The sequence below is a fragment of the Tachyglossus aculeatus genome, chromosome 27 (assembly GCF_015852505.1).
Source record: "Tachyglossus aculeatus isolate mTacAcu1 chromosome 27, mTacAcu1.pri, whole genome shotgun sequence".
Lineage (NCBI taxonomy): Eukaryota > Metazoa > Chordata > Mammalia > Monotremata > Tachyglossidae > Tachyglossus > Tachyglossus aculeatus.
In genome coordinates, this window is record NC_052092.1 from 5,291,931 (window position 1) to 5,310,080 (window position 18,150).

The following is an 18,150-nucleotide window of genomic DNA, read 5'->3' on the forward strand; positions in this document are numbered from 1 at the left end:
GCTGGGTAGGGACTGTCTCTATATGTTACCAACTTGGACTTCCCAAGCGCTTAGTCCAGTGCTCCGCACACAGTAAGCGCTCAATAAATACGATTGATGATGATTGATGGATTGATTAGTCCAATGCTGGGCACACAGTAAGCGCTCAATAAAGGCGATTGAATGGATGAAGGCCGGGCCTGTCCGTCGGGCCCCGCCTCCGGGGCGGTGGGATTGGCGAGGGTGGGGTCCGCCCCAGGCCCGCCCCCGGCCCGGTTTCGAGGCCCAGGGCGCAGCCATGAATCCGTTATTCGGTCCCTCCCCGTTCCCCGGGCCGCAGGCCCCCTCTCCGTCCCCCCCTGGGCCCCCCACCATGGCCCTCCGCAACGACCTGGGCTCCAACATCAACGTCCTCAAGACCCTCAACCTGCGGTTCCGCTGCTTCCTGGCCAAGGTAATAATAATAATCATCACCAATCAATCAATCAATCGTATTTATTGAGCGCCTACGGTGTGCAGAGCACTGGACTAAGCGCTTGGGAGGTCCAAGTCCTCAACAGAGACAGCCCCTACCCAACAGCGGGCTCACAGTGTAGGAGGGGGAGACAGGGAACAAAACCAAACATACTGACAAAATAAAATAAATAGAATAGATATGGACAAGTAAGATAAATAGAGTAATAAATATGTACAAACATATGCAGGTGCTGTGGGGAAGGGAAGGAGGTAAGATGGGGGGATGGAGAGGGGGACGAGGGGGAGAGGAAGGAAGGGGCTCAGTGTGGGAATCAATCAATCAATCATATTTATTGAGCGCTTACTATGTGCAGAGCACTGTACTAAGCGCTTGGGAAGTACAAATTGGCAACCTATAGAGACAGTCCCTACCCAACATTGGGCTCACAGTCTAAAAGGGGGTGACAGAGGTTATTGAGCGCTTACTATGTGCAGAGCACTGTACTAAGCGCTTGGGAAGTACAAATTGGCAACATATAGAGACGGGATGACAGAGGACAAAACCAAACATACTAACAAAATAAAATGAATAGAATAGATATGTACGAATAAAATAAATAGAGTAGTAAATATGTACAGACATATATACACATATACAGGTGCTGTGGGGAAGGGAAGGAGGTAAGATGGGGGTGGTGGAGAGGGGGACGAGGGGGAGAGGAAGGAAGGGGCTCAGTCTGGGAAGGCCTCCCGGAGGAGGGGAGCTCTCAGTAGGGCCTTGAAGGGAGGAACAGAGCCAGCTTGGCGGATGGGCAGAGGGAGGGCATATTTATTACCCTATTTATTTATTTTACTTGTACATATCTATTCTATTTATTTTATTTTGTTAGTATGTTTGGTTTTGTTCTCTTGTCTCCCCCTTTTAGACTGTGAGCCCGCTGTTGGGTTAGGGACCGTCTCTAGATGTTGCCGACTTGGACTTCCCAAGCGCTTAGTCCAGTGCTCTGCACACAGTAAGCGCTCAATAAATGCAATTGATTGATTGATTGAGGGCATTCCAGGCCCCGGGGGATGACGTGGGCCGGCGGGACAGGCGAGAACGAGGCCCGGGGAGGGTGCGGGCCGGGCTGGAGAAGGATAGAAGGGAGGGGAGGTAGGAGGGGGGCAGGTGATGGACAGCCTTGAAGCCCAGGGTGAGGAGTTTCTGCCTGATGATGATGATGATGATGGCATTTGTTAAGCGCTTACTATGTGCAAAGCACTGTTCCAAGCGCCAGAACCGCCCCAGCGCTTAGAGCAGTGCCCTGCACAGGGTGGGCGCTTCATAAATGCCGTCTTGAAGCCCAGGGTGAGGAGTTTCTGCCTGATGATGATGATGATGGCATTTGTTAAGCGCTTACTATGTGCAAAGCACTGTTCTAAGCGCCGGAACCGCCCCAGCGCTTAGAGCAGTGCCCTGCACAGGGTGGGCGCTTCATAAATGCCGTCTTGAAGCCCAGGGTGAGGAGTTTCTGCCTGATGATGATGATGATGATGGCATTTGTTAAGCGCTTACTATGTGCAAAGCACTGTTCTAAGCGCCGGAACCGCCCCAGCACTTAGAGCAGTGCCCTGCATCATCATCATCATCAATCGTATTTATTGAGCGCTTACTATGTGCAGAGCACTGTACTAAGCGCTTGGGAAGTACAAATTGGCAACATCTAGAGACAGTCCCTACCCAACAGTGGGCTCACAGTCTAAAAGGGGGAGACAGAGAACAAAACCAAACATACTAGCAAAATAAAATAAATAGAATAGAAATGTACAAATAAAATAAATAAATAAATAAATAGAGTAAAAAATATGTACAAACATATATACATATATACACCCTGCACAGGGTGGGCGCTTCATAAATGCCGTCTTGAAGCCCAGGGTGAGGAGTTTCTGCCTGGTGATGATGATGGCGGCATTTGTTAAGCTCTATGTGCCAATTTGTACTTCCCAAGCGCTTAGTACAGTGCTCTGCACACAGTAAGCGCTCAATCAATATGATTGATGATGATGATGATGATGCAAAGCACTGTTCTAAGCGCCGGAACCGCCCCAGCGCTTAGAGCAGTGCCCTGCACAGGGTGGGTGCTTCATAAATGCCATCTTGAAGCCCAGGGTGAGGAGTTTCTGCCTGATGATGATGATGGCGGCATTTGTTAAGCGCTTACTATGTGCCAATTTGTACTTCCCAAGCGCTTAGTACAGTGCTCTGCACACAGTAAGCGCTCAATCAATACGATTGATGATGATGATGCAAAGCACTGTTCCAAGCGCCGCAACCGCCCCAGCGCTTAGAGCAGTGCCCCGCACAGGGTGGGCGCTTCGGAAATGCCGCCTCGATGATTTCTTGTCGTTCAAGGTGCACGAGTTGGAGCGGCGCAACCGGCTCCTGGAGCAGGAGCTGCAGCAGGCCCTCCGGGGACCCCCGGCCCACCGGCGTCACCAGGCCGTGCAGACCACCCCCGTCGGGGCCCCGGCCCCCGCCTCGGCCTACTCCTCGACGGCCCGCTTCGTGCCCGGCACCATCTGGTCCTTCTCGCAGGCCCGCCGGCCGGGGCCCACCTTGGAGCCCGCCCTGGTCCAGGGCCCGGGCCTGTCCTGGACGCACCCCGACGGGGTGGGGGTCCAGATCGACACCATCACCCCCGAAATCCGCGCCCTCTACAACGTCCTCGCCAAAGTCAAGCGGGAGCGCGATGAGTACAAGCGCAGGTAACGGGGCCCACCCCCATCCAGAATGGGGAATCTGCCCCGTCCATTCAGCTGGGTGACTTTGGGCAAGTCACTGCTGGGTAGGGACTGTCTCTATATGTTGCCAACTTGTACTTCCCAAGCGCTTAGTACAGTGCTCTGCACACAGTAAGCGCTCAATAAATATGATTGGTTGATTGATTGATTGATTCCCTGGGCCTCGCTTCCCTCATCTGGAAAATGGGGATTAAGACTGTGAACCCCCCGTGGGCCCGCCTCATCACCTTGTATCTACCCCAGCGCTTAGAATAGTAAGCGCTTAACAAATGCCATCATCATTATTATTATTATTATTATTACCTTGGCCAGGAAGCAGCGGAACCGCAGGTTATAACAATAATGATGCTATTTGTTAAGCGCCTACTAGGTGCCGTGCTTAAATACCATCATCATTATTATTATTATAACAATAATGATGCTATTTGTTAAGCGCCTACTAGGTGCCGTGCTTAAATACCATCATCATTATTATTATTATAACAATAATGATGCTATTTGTTAAGTGCCTACTAGGTGCCGCGCTTAACAAATACCATCATTATTATTATTCTAACAATAATGATGCTATTTGTTAAGCACTTACTAGGTGCCGTGCTTAAATACCATCATCATCATTATTATTATAACAATAATGATGCTATTTGTTAAGCGCCTACTAGGTGCCGCGCTTAACAAATACCATCATTTTTATTATTATTATAACAATAATGATGCTATTTGTTAAGCGCCTACTAGGTGCCCTGCTTAAATACCATCATCATTATTATTATTATTATAACAATACTGATGCTATTTCTTAAGCACCTACTTGGTGCCGCACTTAACAAATACCATCATCATTATTATTATTATTATTATAACAATAATGATGCTATTTGTTAAGCACCTACTAGGTGCAGTGCTTAAATACCATCATCATTATTATTATTATAACAATAATGATGCTATTTGTTAAGCACCTACTAGTTGCTGTGCTTAGCAAGTACCATCATCATTATTATTATTATTATAACAATAATGCTTCTATTTGTTAAGCACCTATTTGGTGCCATGCTTAACAAATGCCATCATTATTATTATTATTATTCTAACAATAATGATGCTATTTGTTAAGCACCTACTAGGTGCCGTGCTTAAATACCATCATCATTATTATTATTATAACAATAATGATGCTATTTGTTAAGCACCTACTTGGTGCCGTACTTAACAAATACCATCATTATTATTATTATTATTCTAACAATAATGATGCTATTTGTTAAGTGCCTACTAGGTGCTGTGCTTAAATACCATCATCATTATTATTATTATAACAATAATGATGCTATTTGTTAAGCGCCTACTAGGTGCCGCGCTTAACAAGTACCATCATTATTATTATTATTATAACAATAATGATGCTATTTGTTAAGCGCCTACTAGGTGCCATGCTTAACAAGTACCATCATTATTGTTATTATTATTATTATAACAACAATCAATCAATCAATCATATTTATTGAGCGCTTACTGTGTGCAGAGCACTGTACTAAGCTCTTGGGAAGTACAAGTTGGCAACATATAGAGACGGTCCCTACCTAACAGTGGGCTCATGCTATTTGTTAAGTACCTACTAGGTGCCGCGCTTAACAAATACCATCATCATTATTATTATTATAACAATAATGATGCTATTTGTTAAGCGCCTACTAGGTGCCGCGCTTAACAAATACCATCATCATCATTATTATTATTATTATAACAATAATGATGCTATTTGTTAAGCGCCTACTAGGTGCCGCACTTAACAAATACCATCATCATTATTATTATTATTATAACAATAACGATGCTATTTGTTAAGCGCCTAGTAGGTTCTGCGCTTAACAAATACCATCATTATTATTATTATTATAACAATAATGATGCTATTTGTTAAGCGCTTACTAGGTGCCACACTTAACAAATACCATCATTATTATTATTATTATAACAATAATGATGCTATTTGTTAAGCGCCTGCTAGGTGCCGCGCTTAACAAATACCATCATTATTATTATTATTACAACAATAATGATGCTATTTGTTAAGCGCCTACTAGGTGCCGCGCTTAACAAATACCATCATTATTATTATTATTATAACAATAATGATGCTATTTGTTAAGCGCCTACTAAGTTCCAAGCGCCGTTCTGAGCTCTGGGCTAGATCTTATATTGACTCTAGCGCTTGGTAGCGAGTGACTGCTTAACAGGTTTTTGCCGTTGTCATTATTATTATTATTATCAATCAATCAATCAATCAGTCGTATTTATTGAGCGCTTACTGTGTGCAGAGCACCGTACTAAGCGCTTGGGAAGTACAAGTTGGCAACATCTAGAGACAGTCCCTACCCAATAGTGGGCTTACAGTCTAAATGATGATTATCATCATCATCGTTATTATAATCACCACAGTGAGGAGCTGCAAACAGAGTCTCTTGAAATCGGGGGCCTAGAAGCCCAGCGGCTCCCCCGGCTTTATTAATAATAATAATAATAATAATAATGGCATTTATTAAGCTCTTACTTAGTACAGTGCTTAGCACAGAGTAAGTGCTAGAGTAGACAAGTTTCATCAGTTCAAATAATAATAATAATGATGGCATTTATTAAGCGCTTACTATGTGCAAAGCACCGTTCTAAGCGCTGGGGAGGTTACAAGGTGATCGGGCTGTCCCACGGGGGATTCACAGTCTTCATCCCCATTTCACAAATGAGGTAACTGAGGCACAGAGCAGTTGTGACATGCCCGAAGTCACACAGCTGACAAGTGGCGGAGCCGGGATTCGAACCCATGACCTCTGACTCCAAAGCCCGGGCTTTTTCCACTGAGCCGCGCTGCTTCTCCAGACCCTCACTCCCCCCAGGATCTGAGGTGGGGGGCAGCAGGAGGGGGGTGACCGGAGGTCTCCGGGCCGGGAAAGGGGCCTAGCCGAGAAACGGACGTCCGGGACGGTGGCCGTGATGGCTGGCAGTGTAAAGGACGTAAACGGATGATCTCTATATGAATCACTCATATGCCACAGCGGGGCCTGGCGGGGTTGGGGGAACAGGCACGAGTGTTGTTGCTTCCCCTACAGTCTGGGAGCCAGGGGGAGACCGGGGGAACCCCATCCGTTCATTCAATCGTATTTATTGAGCGCTTACTATGTGCAGAGCACTGTACTAAGCGCTTGGAAAGTACAAGTTCAGGAACCCCTCTGTGGGAAAGGGACGGCGGCCTTCGGCCCCAGCTCAGGGAGGCCGTGGGCTCGGGGCAGCCACTGGGGCTAGTCTTTTAGACTGTGAGCCCACTGTTGGGTAGGGACTGTCTCTATATGTGGCCAATTTGTACTTCCCAAGCGCTTAGTACAGTGCTCTGCACATAGTAAGCACTCAATAAATACGATTGATGATGATTGATGATGACTGTCTCTATATGTTGCCAACTTGTACTTCCCAAGCGCTTAGTCCAGTGCTCTGCACACAGTAAGCGCTCAATAAATACGATTGATTGATAAACGGATTCCCTTCAGGAGCCCTGCCCCGTGACGTGGGCTCTGGAGCAAGGCGGGGGTCCACACTCCCCCGGGGAAAAATGGGCTCGGTTCGGGGACGAGCCCGACATTACACCGTGCCAGGGCCGGTGGTTGGGACTGACCCCAGAGGTGCTTCAGACTCTCAGCCATCTCTCTCTCCTGATTCTAATCGTTAATCAATCAGTCGTATTTATTGAGCGCTTACTGTGTGCAGAGCACTGTGCGAAGCGCTTGGGAAGTCCAAGTTGGCAACATATAGAGGCAGTCCCTACCCAACAGTGGGCTCACAGTCTAAAAGATAATTGTGATAATTGAGATAAGATAATTAATAATTGTGTCATTTATGAAGGGCAGACTATTGCCAGGCGCTGGGGTGGATGCAAGCATATCGGGTTGGACACAGTCCCTGGCCCCCATGGGGCTCACAGTGTTCACCCCCATTTTACAGATGAGGGAACTGAGGGCCAGAGAAGTGAAGTGACTTGTCCAAGATCCCACAGCAGGCAAGCGGCTGAGCCGGGATTAGGACCCGGGTCCTTCTGTCTCCCAGGGCTGTGCTCTATCCACTAGACCATGCTGCTTCTCAAGCAGCATGCCCGGGCTCTGCCTGGCAGGACCAGGACCGTGCCAGCCTTGCCCTAGCTGTGGCTGGGAGCGGCCCTGGGAGGGGGGCACCGGCCATGGTGGGTGGACCCAGTGGTATCCAGGTGGGTTGTGAGTAGATTGGGATTGGGGGGCAGGGATCCGGGGCCTCGGAGAGGACTAGAATGAGCCAGGCTGTGAATGTAATACTACTAATAATAACAATAATAATGATGGCATTTATTAAGCGCTTACTATGTGCCAAGCACTGTTCTAAGCACTGGGCAAATAGTAACTGTGGCATTTGTGAAGTGCTTACTTTGTGTGCCAGGAGCTGTGCTAAGCCCTGGGGTGGATCCAAGCAAATCGGGTTGGACACAATCCCTGAGCCATGTGGGGCTCACAGTCTCAACCCCATTTTACAAGATGAGGTTACCGAGGCCTGGAGCAGTCAAGTGACTTTACCTAAGGTCACACAGCAGACAAGTGGCAGATGGTATTTGTAGTTACGTTACTCGTAGTAACGGGGCCCAGCCCCGGCCGCCACTGTGGCATCAGCCTCCAAGGGCCCCTGAGGTGGGGGCTTCTGAGAAGGCTTGGGCCTCCTGAGCTCCTGGTTTGAATCCCGCTCTGGGACCGCCAGTGCGGGCACAGTTGCCAGCTGCAGGGATGGTGAGGCCGAGCCCCCGGGGCTGCTTGGCTCAGCACGATGCCACTTACCCCGAGCCCCAATGGTCCCGCCCCCCTGCCCCCCTGCCCCCTCACTCCTTCCCCCTCTCTTCACCCTCTTCAAGGGCCAGGTATAGCCTCAGCCCGGCCTGGCAGCAGGAGGGATGCTGAGAGAGGCAGGACTGATTCCTGATTCCCGGGGTGACCTTTGTCAAGAGGGTTAGAGGTGCTCGTACAGACCTCCCTGGTTCCGATCCCACGATACCTTTCTCCCCATGGATTTGGGGGACCCATGAAAAGCAACGCCCTGCCACCCCCGACATCCCCCATTCCATCCTGCTTCCTGGGAGGGTGGGTGCTGTCAGCTTGGCCCCCACCCAACTTCCCCACAGGCACAGGGGAGCCACAGTGTCGGAGTTCGAGGGCCTCCTATGGTGGAGGAAGCAGTGAGAGCCCCCGGCTGGGCTGGGCAAGCCAGGGAGCTGGCAGCAGGCAGCGGGCCCCGGCGTCCGGACGTCCGGTCCACCTCCCCAGTGGGGCTGGGGGGCAGGCGAGCTATGCTGCAGTGAGTTGTTATAATTAGGAGCGCTGCATTGCAGATGGGGGCGGCCAAGGCTCTGGCGGAGGAGGGTGCGGCCAGGGGAGCAAGGAGGAGCGGAGAGCCGGGGGGGGGGGGGGGACGGAGGACGGGCTGGACTCCAGAACCGCCAGTTGGTTCTCCTGGGTCTCCGAGGACGCGGGGGCCAGAGGGGGCCCTCGCCTCGGCCCTGCCTCCTGCCACTTCTTATTTAGGCTCTGCCTTCCTCTGGCTCTCCTGGATTGGGTTCTCTCTTTCTCTCTCTCTCTCTGCCCCCCAAACCGCCCCATCCAAGCGGCGTTGGGGGCAGAGGTCTGTCCCACCCATGCCCCTGGAGGCAGCCCCCACTGTGATAGGGTGATGGGGCCGGGCCCCCAACAAGGCCTGCCCCTCTGGGCCGGGGCCCCCAAGGGGAGTTTTCTTCCGAGGGAGGTTATTTCCACCATCCCCCTTCCTGCCATCACTGTCCTGAGCCTCCTGACTTCCCAGCTCCTCCAGGCCGGCCGTAGTCGGGGTGAGGTGGGGAGTGGAGAGGGGACTGGGTGTCCCCGGACCCAGGCTACTGGTAGACTGTGACTACAGAGGGTCCATGCCCTCCACACACCTCTCCTCAGGTTGCCCCCTCGGGAGGTGTATGGCCTAGATCCAGGCAGGAGACTTCAGGGGAGGACCGCTGCTGGCTGGACAAGCAGTGTTTGCCTACTGGACCAGCGCTTAGAGCAGTGCTTTGCACATAGCGCTTAATAAATGCCATTATTATTATTATAACCCGGGCCTGGGTGTCTGAAAGGCCCGGGTTCTAATCGCGATCCTACCGCTTGCCGGCTGTGTGACCTTAAGCAGGTCACTTCACTTCTCTGGGCCTCAGCTACCTCATCCGTCACCTGGGTCTGTGAGCCCCATGTAGGTCGTGGGCTGTGTCCAACCTGATGAGCTCGTGTTTACCCCAGCGCTTAGTACGTTGCCTGGGACGTGGTAAGTGCTTAATAAATACCGTAAAAAAAAAAAAGAGGGGCAAGTCGGGCTGGCCGGCTGGTACTGGGGAGAAAGGGCAGCGAGCGGCGAGGGGAGTGGTGCGGCGGCAGCTGCTCTTAAATATAGTTGGTGGTGCGTGGCTTCGGAGAGCCGGGCCGGCAGCTGGCCAGCCTTGTCCTCCGGTGGGCGGGTGGGCAGGCGGATGGGAGAGCGGCTGGGCCGGGGCCGCACCCGGCAGCTGCTGCCACGCCGGGACGGGGAGGGTCCGCTGGTTCCGGCCGGACCCTCCGGAAATTGGGGGCAGAGGGAGGACCTGCCGGTCACCCAGCTACTGTTGCTTATCTTCCTTGTCTGCCAGGTGGGAAGAGGAATACACCGTACGGGTTCAGCTTCAGGAGCGGGTGTCCGAGCTACAGGAGGTGAGGGGTGGGACCTCTCCTCCTCTCCCCTCCTTTCCCTTTCATTCCTCTCCTCCTTCTGGCTCCTGCACCTCCTCGTCCCCTTCCCTCACAGCTCTTTTGACTATCACGTAGCCCTTTTTATTTTCCCAGTCGCTGCCATTTCTGGCCTTACATCATCCCCGTGAGGCAGGAGCAGGCAGGGATTAGGATTATTTTCCCCATTTCACAGAGGAAGAACCGTAGGCCCGGAGAAGTGAAGTGACTTTCCCAAGGTCACGCAGCAGCCGGGCTGGAACTAGAACTCAGGGCTCCTGACTCCAGGCCCCGGGCTCTCTCCATTAGTCAGTCGGTCAGTCCATCGTATTTATTGAGCACTTACTGTGTGCAGGGCGCTGTACTAAGCACTTGGGAGAGTACAATATAACAATAAAGCAGACACCATTCCCTGCCCACCGTCTAGAGGGGGAGACAGACGCTAATATAAGTAAATAAATGACAGATGTGGACGTAAGTGCCTTGGGGCTGGGAGGGGGGATCATCATCATCATCAATCGTATTTATTGAGCGCTTACTATGTGCAGAGCACTGTACTAAGCGCTTGGGAAGTACAAATTGGCAGCACATAGAGACAGTCCCTACCCAACAGTGGGCTCACAGTCTAAAAGGGGGAGACAGAGAACAAAACCAAACATACCAACAAAATAAAATAAATAGGATAGATATGTACAAGTAAAATAAATAAATAAATAAATGAATAAAGGGAGCAAGTTGGGGCAACACTCTTCCTTTCGTCCATTAACCCCATCTTTCCTCCTCCCCTATTTCCGGTCCACGACCTCATTCCCAGCCCTCGGGATTGACGGTGACCTCCTCCACCGCTCCCCCCGGCCGTGCCCGTCTCCTCCCCGGGCCTGGCAACGTCACCAGTGCCCGTCTTCTCCCCGACAGGAAGCCCAGGAGGCCGAAGCTTGCCAGGAGGAGCTGGCTATGAAGGTGGAACAGCTCAAAGCTGAGCTGGTGGTCTTCAAGGGCCTTATGAGCAACGTGAGTGCAATGTGCCCGTGCCCCTGCCCCGCCTGTGCCCTCACCAACTGGGGGTGAGGCCTGCCAAGTGGGCAAAGCAACCCCTGTCCCGACTCCCAGTCGCCGCTCTCGGGGGCTCGGGGTAGCGGATGCCATGGTTGGCCTGGGAGAGGGGGCTGCCCCCCGACCTCTCCCCGCCTCCCTCCCCGGCGCTGCAGAACCTGACGGAGCTGGACACCAAGATCCAGGAGAAAGCCATGAAGGTGGACATGGACATCTGCCGCCGCATCGACATCACGGCCAAGCTCTGTGACGTGGCCCAGCAGCGCAACTGCGAGGATGTGATCCAGATGTTCCAGGTGAGGCAGCAGGCCGGGTGGGCAGACGGGCGAGCGGGCAGGAGGGTGGGCGACCAGGGGGACGGCGAGGCCCGGCCTGCCTGCCACGGGCAGCACCTCCCTCACCCCTGCTGAGCACCGCGTCCTCCCACGCAGCCCCTACCCGGCCCCTCCCTGACCGGCGATGTCGTCGTCCCCGTGCCCCGTTGCCCCCGACCCTCCAGCCCGCTCTCTCCAGGGCCTCCCCGGGATCCGAGGGGCACGGCGGGGAGGGGCGAGGCGGAGCCGAGGGCGAGGGGTAACATCCCTACCGGCCCAGCAAGCTCTTAACGCCACTTCTTTCCCTCCCTCCCTCTCTCTCTCTCCCATCCGCTTCCCTTCTTGCCCACCCCACCCACCCCCTTTGCCCGCACCCCCTTGCTTTCCCCAGAAGAAGCTGGTTAGTTCCAACCTCGTGCCCCTCCCTCACCAGCCTCTAAACTAACCTGGAGGGCTGGCTGGCGACTTGGACCCCTTCTTGGCTTCTCAGTGCCAACTTCTCTCGGCCGGTCTCTGTGACTCTTTGCCTGCCTCCGCGCCCCTCCTTTCCTCCTCTCCGTCTCCCCTCTTTCCTTCACTCTTTGGGTCCTCCTCCACAGTCCCGCCCTCCCTGCCCCCAAACACAGACTTCCACCGCTTCTCTGGCCTTCCCCAATTAATCCCTCTTTTCCCTGGCTCCCTCTCCCTTCCACATCATTTATGCACTTGGATCTCTGACCTTTGGGCATTTGGTACTTAGCCGCACCCTCAGCCCCATGGCGCTCAGGAACATATAATAATAATGATGGCATTTATTAAGCACTTACTGTGTGCAAAGCACTGTTCTAAGCGCTGGGGAGGTTACAAGGTGATCAGGTGGTCCCACGGGGGGCTCAACAGTCTTAATCCCCCTTTTACAGGTGAGGTAACTGAGGCACACAGAAGTTAAATGACATGCCCCAAAGTCACACAGCTGCCAGGTGGCGGAGCCGGGATTTGAACCTGTGACCTCTGACTCCAAAACCCGGGCTCTTTCCACTGAGCCACGCTGCTTCTCAACATTTCTGTAAATTATTAATTATTTATTAATGTCCGTCTTCCCCTCTACACCGTAAGCTCGTTGTGGGCGGAAAACACATCCACCAACCCTATCATAATGTCCTCTCCCAGAGTTCTTAGTACCCTGCAATCAATCAATCAGTCGTATTTATTGAGTGCTTACTGTGTGCAGAGCACTGTACTAAGCGCTTGGGAAGTACAAGTTGGCAACATATACAGTCCCTACCCAACAGTGGGCTCACAGTCTAAAAGTACGCGCTCAATAAATACGATTGAATGAATGCCCCGCGCACGGGAAGCGCCGAATAAGTACCATCGATCCATCCTCTGTTGGGTCATTTCGGTAGAAGACGTTTTAGGAATCGCCTTCCTTCCTCTCCTTCTGCGGTCAAAGCCGGCCCACCTCTCTCGGACCCCGGTCCGTCGCCTCCACCCGCCACCTCCTCCTAGCCCTCCTCCCCGCCCCGTCTCACCACCGTCCCCCGCTTCCTCTCCGTCGGGGGCATCACTGGGGGTCCGGCATCGGCGGGGAAGGGAGGGCTGGGCTGTGACTCTTTGCGTCTGTCTGTCTGTGTTGGTGGCTGCGCGTCTATCCCCTCCAACCCATCCCCACCCGGCTTGTGTGTCCCTCTTCCCCCTGCCCCTTGCCCCGGCCTCGTCTCTGTAGTCTCTGCACTTGTCTCCCATCAAGGTCCCAGCCATGGCGGGGAGGAAGAGGGACCGCAAAGCGGCGGGCGAGGAGGAGGCCCCCCAGCCCGAGGGGGACGGGCCCCACCAGCCTGCCGGCGGCGACGAAGACGAGGGCACGGCCCTGAGCATCAACGAGGAGATGCAGCGCATGCTGAACCAGCTGTGAGTCGGGCCGCGGGTTTTCTCGCTAGCTGCGAGGCCGGGTATCTCCGCGCACCCCCCTCCCAGCCTGGGGAGCCCCTCGGTGATGCGACTGTCCCCCCCCAACCCACTCCCCCATCTCCAGGAGAGAGTACGACTTTGAAGACGACTGCGACAGTCTGACCTGGGAGGAGACGGAGGAGACGCTCCTGCTGTGGGAAGATTTCTCGGGCTACGCCATGGCGGCCGCGGAAGCTCAGGGCGAGGTGCCAGTCCCCCCCGGGCCTCCCCATCTCCAGATCCCTGATCCCATTCATTCAATCGATCGTATTTAGTGAGCACTTACTGTGTGCAGAGCACTGTATTTAGCTCTTGGGAGAGTACCCTACAACAATGTAATGGACACATTCCCTGATTCTCAGCCTCCCTCGGCCTCCCCAGCCTTCCTTCTCTTGGCCTCTCCTCTTTCCCCTCCTGCTTTTAATATTTCTCCCTCCTCCCCTCCCTGCCTTTCTCCCCTCCCATTCCTGGCCCTTCCTCCTCCTCCTCCTCCGCCTGGCCCCCAGCAGCAGGAAGACAGTCTGGAGAAAGTAATCAAGGACACGGAGTCCCTGTTCAAATCCCGGGAGAAGGAGTACCAGGAGACCATCGACCAGATTGAGGTGAGGAGGAGGAGGAGAGGAGGCTGGTGGGGTGAGAGGGAGACCGGCTGGAGGGCCACAGAATGGGGCTTTTTTTTTTTAATGTTATTTGTTAAGCGCTGACTATGTGCCAGGCACTGTACTAAGCACTGGGGCAGGTACAAACTGATCAGGTTGGACACAGTCCATATCCCACGTAGGGCTCACAATCTTAATCCCCATTTTACAGATGAGAACTGAGGCATAGAGGAGTTAAATAACAATAATAATAATAATAATGATAGCATTTATTAAGCGCTTACTACGTGCAAAGCACTGTTCTAAGCTCTGGGGAGGTTAACAAGGTGATCAGGTTGTCCCATGGGGGGGCTCACAGTCTTCATCCCCATTTTACAGGTGAGGTAACTGAGGCCCAGAGAATAATAATCATCATCATCATCATCATCAATCGTATTTATTGAGCGCTTACTATGTGCAGAGCACTGTACTAAGCACTTGGGAAGTACAAATTGGCACTTATTATTAGAATAATAATAATAATAATGTTGGTATTTGTTAAGCGCTTACTATGTGCAACGCACTGTTCTAAACGCTGGGGTAGATACAAGGTAATCAGGTTGTCCCACGGGGGGGCTCCCAGTCTTCATCTCCATTTTACAGATGAGGGAACTGAGGCCCAGAGAAGTGAAGTGACTTGCCCCAAGTCACACAGCTGACAAGTGGTGGAGCCGGGATTTGAACCCATGACCTTTGACTCCAAAGTCCGGGCTCTTTCCACTGAGCCACGCTGCTTCTCCAGCTGGAGAAGTATTAAATAATAATAATAATAATGGTATTTATTAAGCGCTTACTATGTGCAAATGACTTCCGGAGGCCAATAGCTTCAGCTTCCTGCTCCTGCATTCTCCCCCAGCCCCGGCCCCCTCCTCCAGGCAGCAACCACCTCCCAACCCCTTTGTTCCCCCACCCATCCCTCCCCTCCTCTTGTTCCCCTTGGCTTCATCCATCTTCTGGTGAGTCTCCACTCTGAGGCCCTGCCCTGCCCCCCTTCAAAGAGCCAGCTCTCTCCCGGGCAACTGGCCTGTGGGAGGAAGGAAATGCAGAGAGGGAGGGAGGAGCAGGGCTTGCCTGACCTTCCCACAGCCAGCAGGCCCACAATTTGCGTGGCCCGGTGACTTCAGGAGCTCTGTAGCCTGTAGAACTGGCCTTATTCTCCCCACCCCACCCGCCTCCTCTCCCCGGCCTTGCATCCCTCTCAGGAACACAAACCTGTGCTTTTATTCCCACTCCCATCTAGATTTCCTTGACCAAAGAGCCCTGGAATTCCTTTAGTCCCCCGTCTGTCTTCCTCTGGACTCCTCGGCCTTTCGTTTAGGCCTTGGTTCCGTGTCCGCCCCCGGCCCCACTCTGGGTTTCTCCATCTGGGGTCCACGGCGATGACCTGGCAAGTCCGAATTCAGCAGCTACCCTAGCATTGGCCCGGTGCTGTATCAAACACCCGCTGGGGGCTGGAGGTCATACTGGGCACTCGGGAGCAAACGATAGGAATGGGAAAACCCAGTCCCTTCCCGGCCCAGTCTAAGCAGGGAAGCAAGAAGACCTACACGGTAAACCTGCAGTGGGCTGCAGTTATCTGCAGTTATCTGCAGTTATCAGGCAGAAACTCCTCACCCTGGGCTTCAAGGCTGTCCATCCTTTCGCCCCCTCCTACCTCACCTCCCTTCTCTCCTTCTACAGCCCAGCCCGCACCCTCCGCTCCTCCGCCACTAATCTCCTCACCGTACCTTGTTCTCGCCTGTCCCGCCATCGACCCCCGGCCCACGTCATCCCCCGGGCCTGGAATGCCCTCCCTCTGCCCATCCGCCAAGCTAGCTCTCTTCCTCCCTTCAAGGCCCTGCTGAGAGCTCACCTCCTCCAGGAGGCCTTCCCATACTGAGCCCCTTTCTTCCTCTCCCCCTCGTCCCCCTCTCCATCCCCCCCATCTTACCTCCTTCCCTTCCCCGCAGCACCTGTATATATGTATATATGTTTGTACATATTTATTACTCTATTTATTTATTTATTTTATTTGTACCTATCTATTCTATTTATTTTATTTTGTTAGTATGGTTGGTTTTGTTCTCTGTCTCCCCCTTTTAGACTGTGAGCCCACTGTTGGGTAGGGACTCTCTCTATATGTTGCCAATTTGTACTTCCCAAGCACTTAGTACAGTGCTCTGCACATAGTAAGCGCTCAATAAATACTATTGATGATGATGATGATGATGATGGGCTCGGCCAGAACAAACCTGTCTCTAGACAGTAAGCTCGCTGTGGGCAGGGAATGAGTCTGTTTATTGTTCTATTGTACTCTCCCAAGTGCTTAGTGCTCAGCACCCAGTAAGCAGTCAATAGATAGGACTGAATGAACAAACCAGCCACCTGCTCGAAGTCATTGAGCACCGAGGGAGAGGCGAAAGTGGGTTGGACGTGAAGGGCGGTGGCCCCGTCCCCCCGCTTCCTCCTGTCTGCTGTGGGACAGCTGATGAACGGTCCGGTCGCCCACCAACCCTCCCACTCAGGCCGTTCTCCCCACAGCTGGAGCTGGCCACGGCCAAGAAGGACATGAACCGGCACCTGCACGAATACATGGAGATGTGCAGCATGAAGCGCGGGCTGGACGTGCAGATGGAGACCTGCCGCCGCCTCATCACCCAGTCTGGAGACCGGTGAGGGCGCCGCCCGGGCCCGTGGGGTTGGAAGGGGTGGGCACCGAGCCCCCGGGGGCTGCGCTGGCACCAATTCATCCAACTGTAGTTGGGCAGCCACGGCCCCTGCCCCCGATCCCTGCACGGGAGGAGTTTAGAGTTTTAAATGGCGAAGGAGATGGGCACCAACAGGGCCCGGGCCCCGCTGCTTCCTGCAAAGCCTGCCTGGGGACAACTTGACAAGGGGTAGTCCCATCTGTCAAGGAGGCTCCCCAAGTCAAGGAGGAAGTAGAGTTGGGGTTGAGGGCCCTTCTTGGGGGAGCCGGGAAGGGGCGGTTCCACCCATCCCGAGGGAGGGGCCCCCAGGATGACAGCTCTCTTCTTCCAGGAAATCTCCTGCTTTCCCCGCGGCCCCCTCCACCGACGCGCCACCCAGCCAAGCTGAGGAAGCCGATTGCCACGGCCCATCTGACGACTCCACGAGATAGGGGATGCCCCTCCCTCAGCCCCCCACCCCCACTGCGCCCACTCCAGGGGCCTCCCCCGGACTGAGGGACGGACGGAGGGAGGGATGGATGGGGCCGTGGTGCATCCGGCTGCTGCCCCTTTCCCCTTCCCAGGCCCAGACTACAGTTGCTGCTGGGTGGGGCCCTGCCTTCCTCCTCCTCCTCCCCGCTGCTGGCTGGAGCCAGACCTCCACCTTTGGCCCCTGTTACTGGTGCTAACTGGACTCACTTGTTTGAACTGGACAGTGCTGGTGGGCACAGGCCTGAGCCTAGGCTCTTGCTGCCTCAGGGGGAGGCTGGGCTGGAGCCGACCCTGCTGCTGGCTTCGCTGCTCTGTCCGTGTTTTTGTGTGTTTGGGTTGTGTATCTATGTATGTAACCCCCAGGAAGGGGCATACGCCCCTCTCCCTGCCTCGCCCCAAGTGCCATGCATTAAAGGGGCCATTCTGTCCACCTCTGGCCCCACTGTGGCATCTAGGCAATGAGGAAGGGGGCTGGATGGGTGGTGGGGGCCTGGGGCAGACCAGCCCACCCTGTCTCCCCCAACCCCTATCCTAGGACTTGGCTGTGGAAAAGGAAAAGGGGAAGGTGCATCCCAGCCCCCATGGGGGTAACTGAGCTCCCCCTCGGGCCCAAGCTATAGAGTATTAAAGGTATGGGATGGTGGACATAGGGCCTGGGATGCGCAGGATTTAGTTCCCTGCCTCCCGTTCTCGAGTTAGGGGACAAACTCGAGATAAGGAAAGTGTAAATAAAAGCAGGGGCCCATTCCAATAGAGGATAAACATAAAAAATATTGAACTAGAGTGGTCAAAAGAGAAGCACCAGGGTCTATTGGGAAGAGCATGGGCCTGGGTTCTAATTGCAGCTGCACCACTTGTCTGCTGTGGGACCCTGGGTAAGTCACTTCACCTGTTAAATGAGGACTGAGCCCCAGCTGGGACATGGATTGTGTCCAAGCTGATTGGCTTGAATCTATCCCCATGCTTGGCACAAAGCACTTAAAAATACCATAAAAAAATTATACAGAAAGATACAAGTGCTAGAGTATAAATAAAATCAGAGGCTGCCCCATATCCA

The 18,150-nt window shown here is 53.4% G+C and overlaps 1 protein-coding gene across 2 annotated transcripts; it reads left to right on the forward strand.

The window, feature by feature from the left end:
• Positions 1-287: 287 nt before the first annotated feature.
• On the forward strand, positions 288-17,539 carry IFFO1 (intermediate filament family orphan 1). 2 transcript variants are annotated; one of them, XM_038767889.1, is made up of 11 exons: positions 288-433; positions 2,831-3,183; positions 9,926-9,986; positions 10,917-11,012; positions 11,210-11,350; positions 11,760-11,768; positions 13,074-13,258; positions 13,383-13,503; positions 13,804-13,899; positions 16,456-16,586; positions 16,954-17,539. In XM_038767889.1, the coding sequence occupies exons 1-11, from the start codon at positions 353-355 to the stop codon at positions 17,051-17,053; spliced, it is 1,374 nt and encodes a 457-aa protein (XP_038623817.1). In that variant the 5' UTR covers positions 288-352; the 3' UTR covers positions 17,054-17,539. The 2 variants fall into 2 exon arrangements, with proteins under 2 accessions (XP_038623817.1, XP_038623818.1); XM_038767890.1 differs by lacking the exon at positions 11,760-11,768.
• Positions 17,540-18,150: the final 611 nt, after the last annotated feature.

Bases quoted from the DNA above. Each gene is read 5' to 3' on its own strand.
- IFFO1 (XM_038767889.1), top strand. From the start codon at position 353: ATGGCCCTCCGCAACGACCTGGGCTCCAACATCAACGTCCTCAAGACC. The intron at 9,987-10,916 runs GTGAGGGGTGGG...TCTCCCCGACAG, and splicing joins GGGTGTCCGAGCTACAGGAG to GAAGCCCAGGAGGCCGAAGC. The intron at 16,587-16,953 runs GTGAGGGCGCCG...CTCTTCTTCCAG, and splicing joins ATCACCCAGTCTGGAGACCG to GAAATCTCCTGCTTTCCCCG.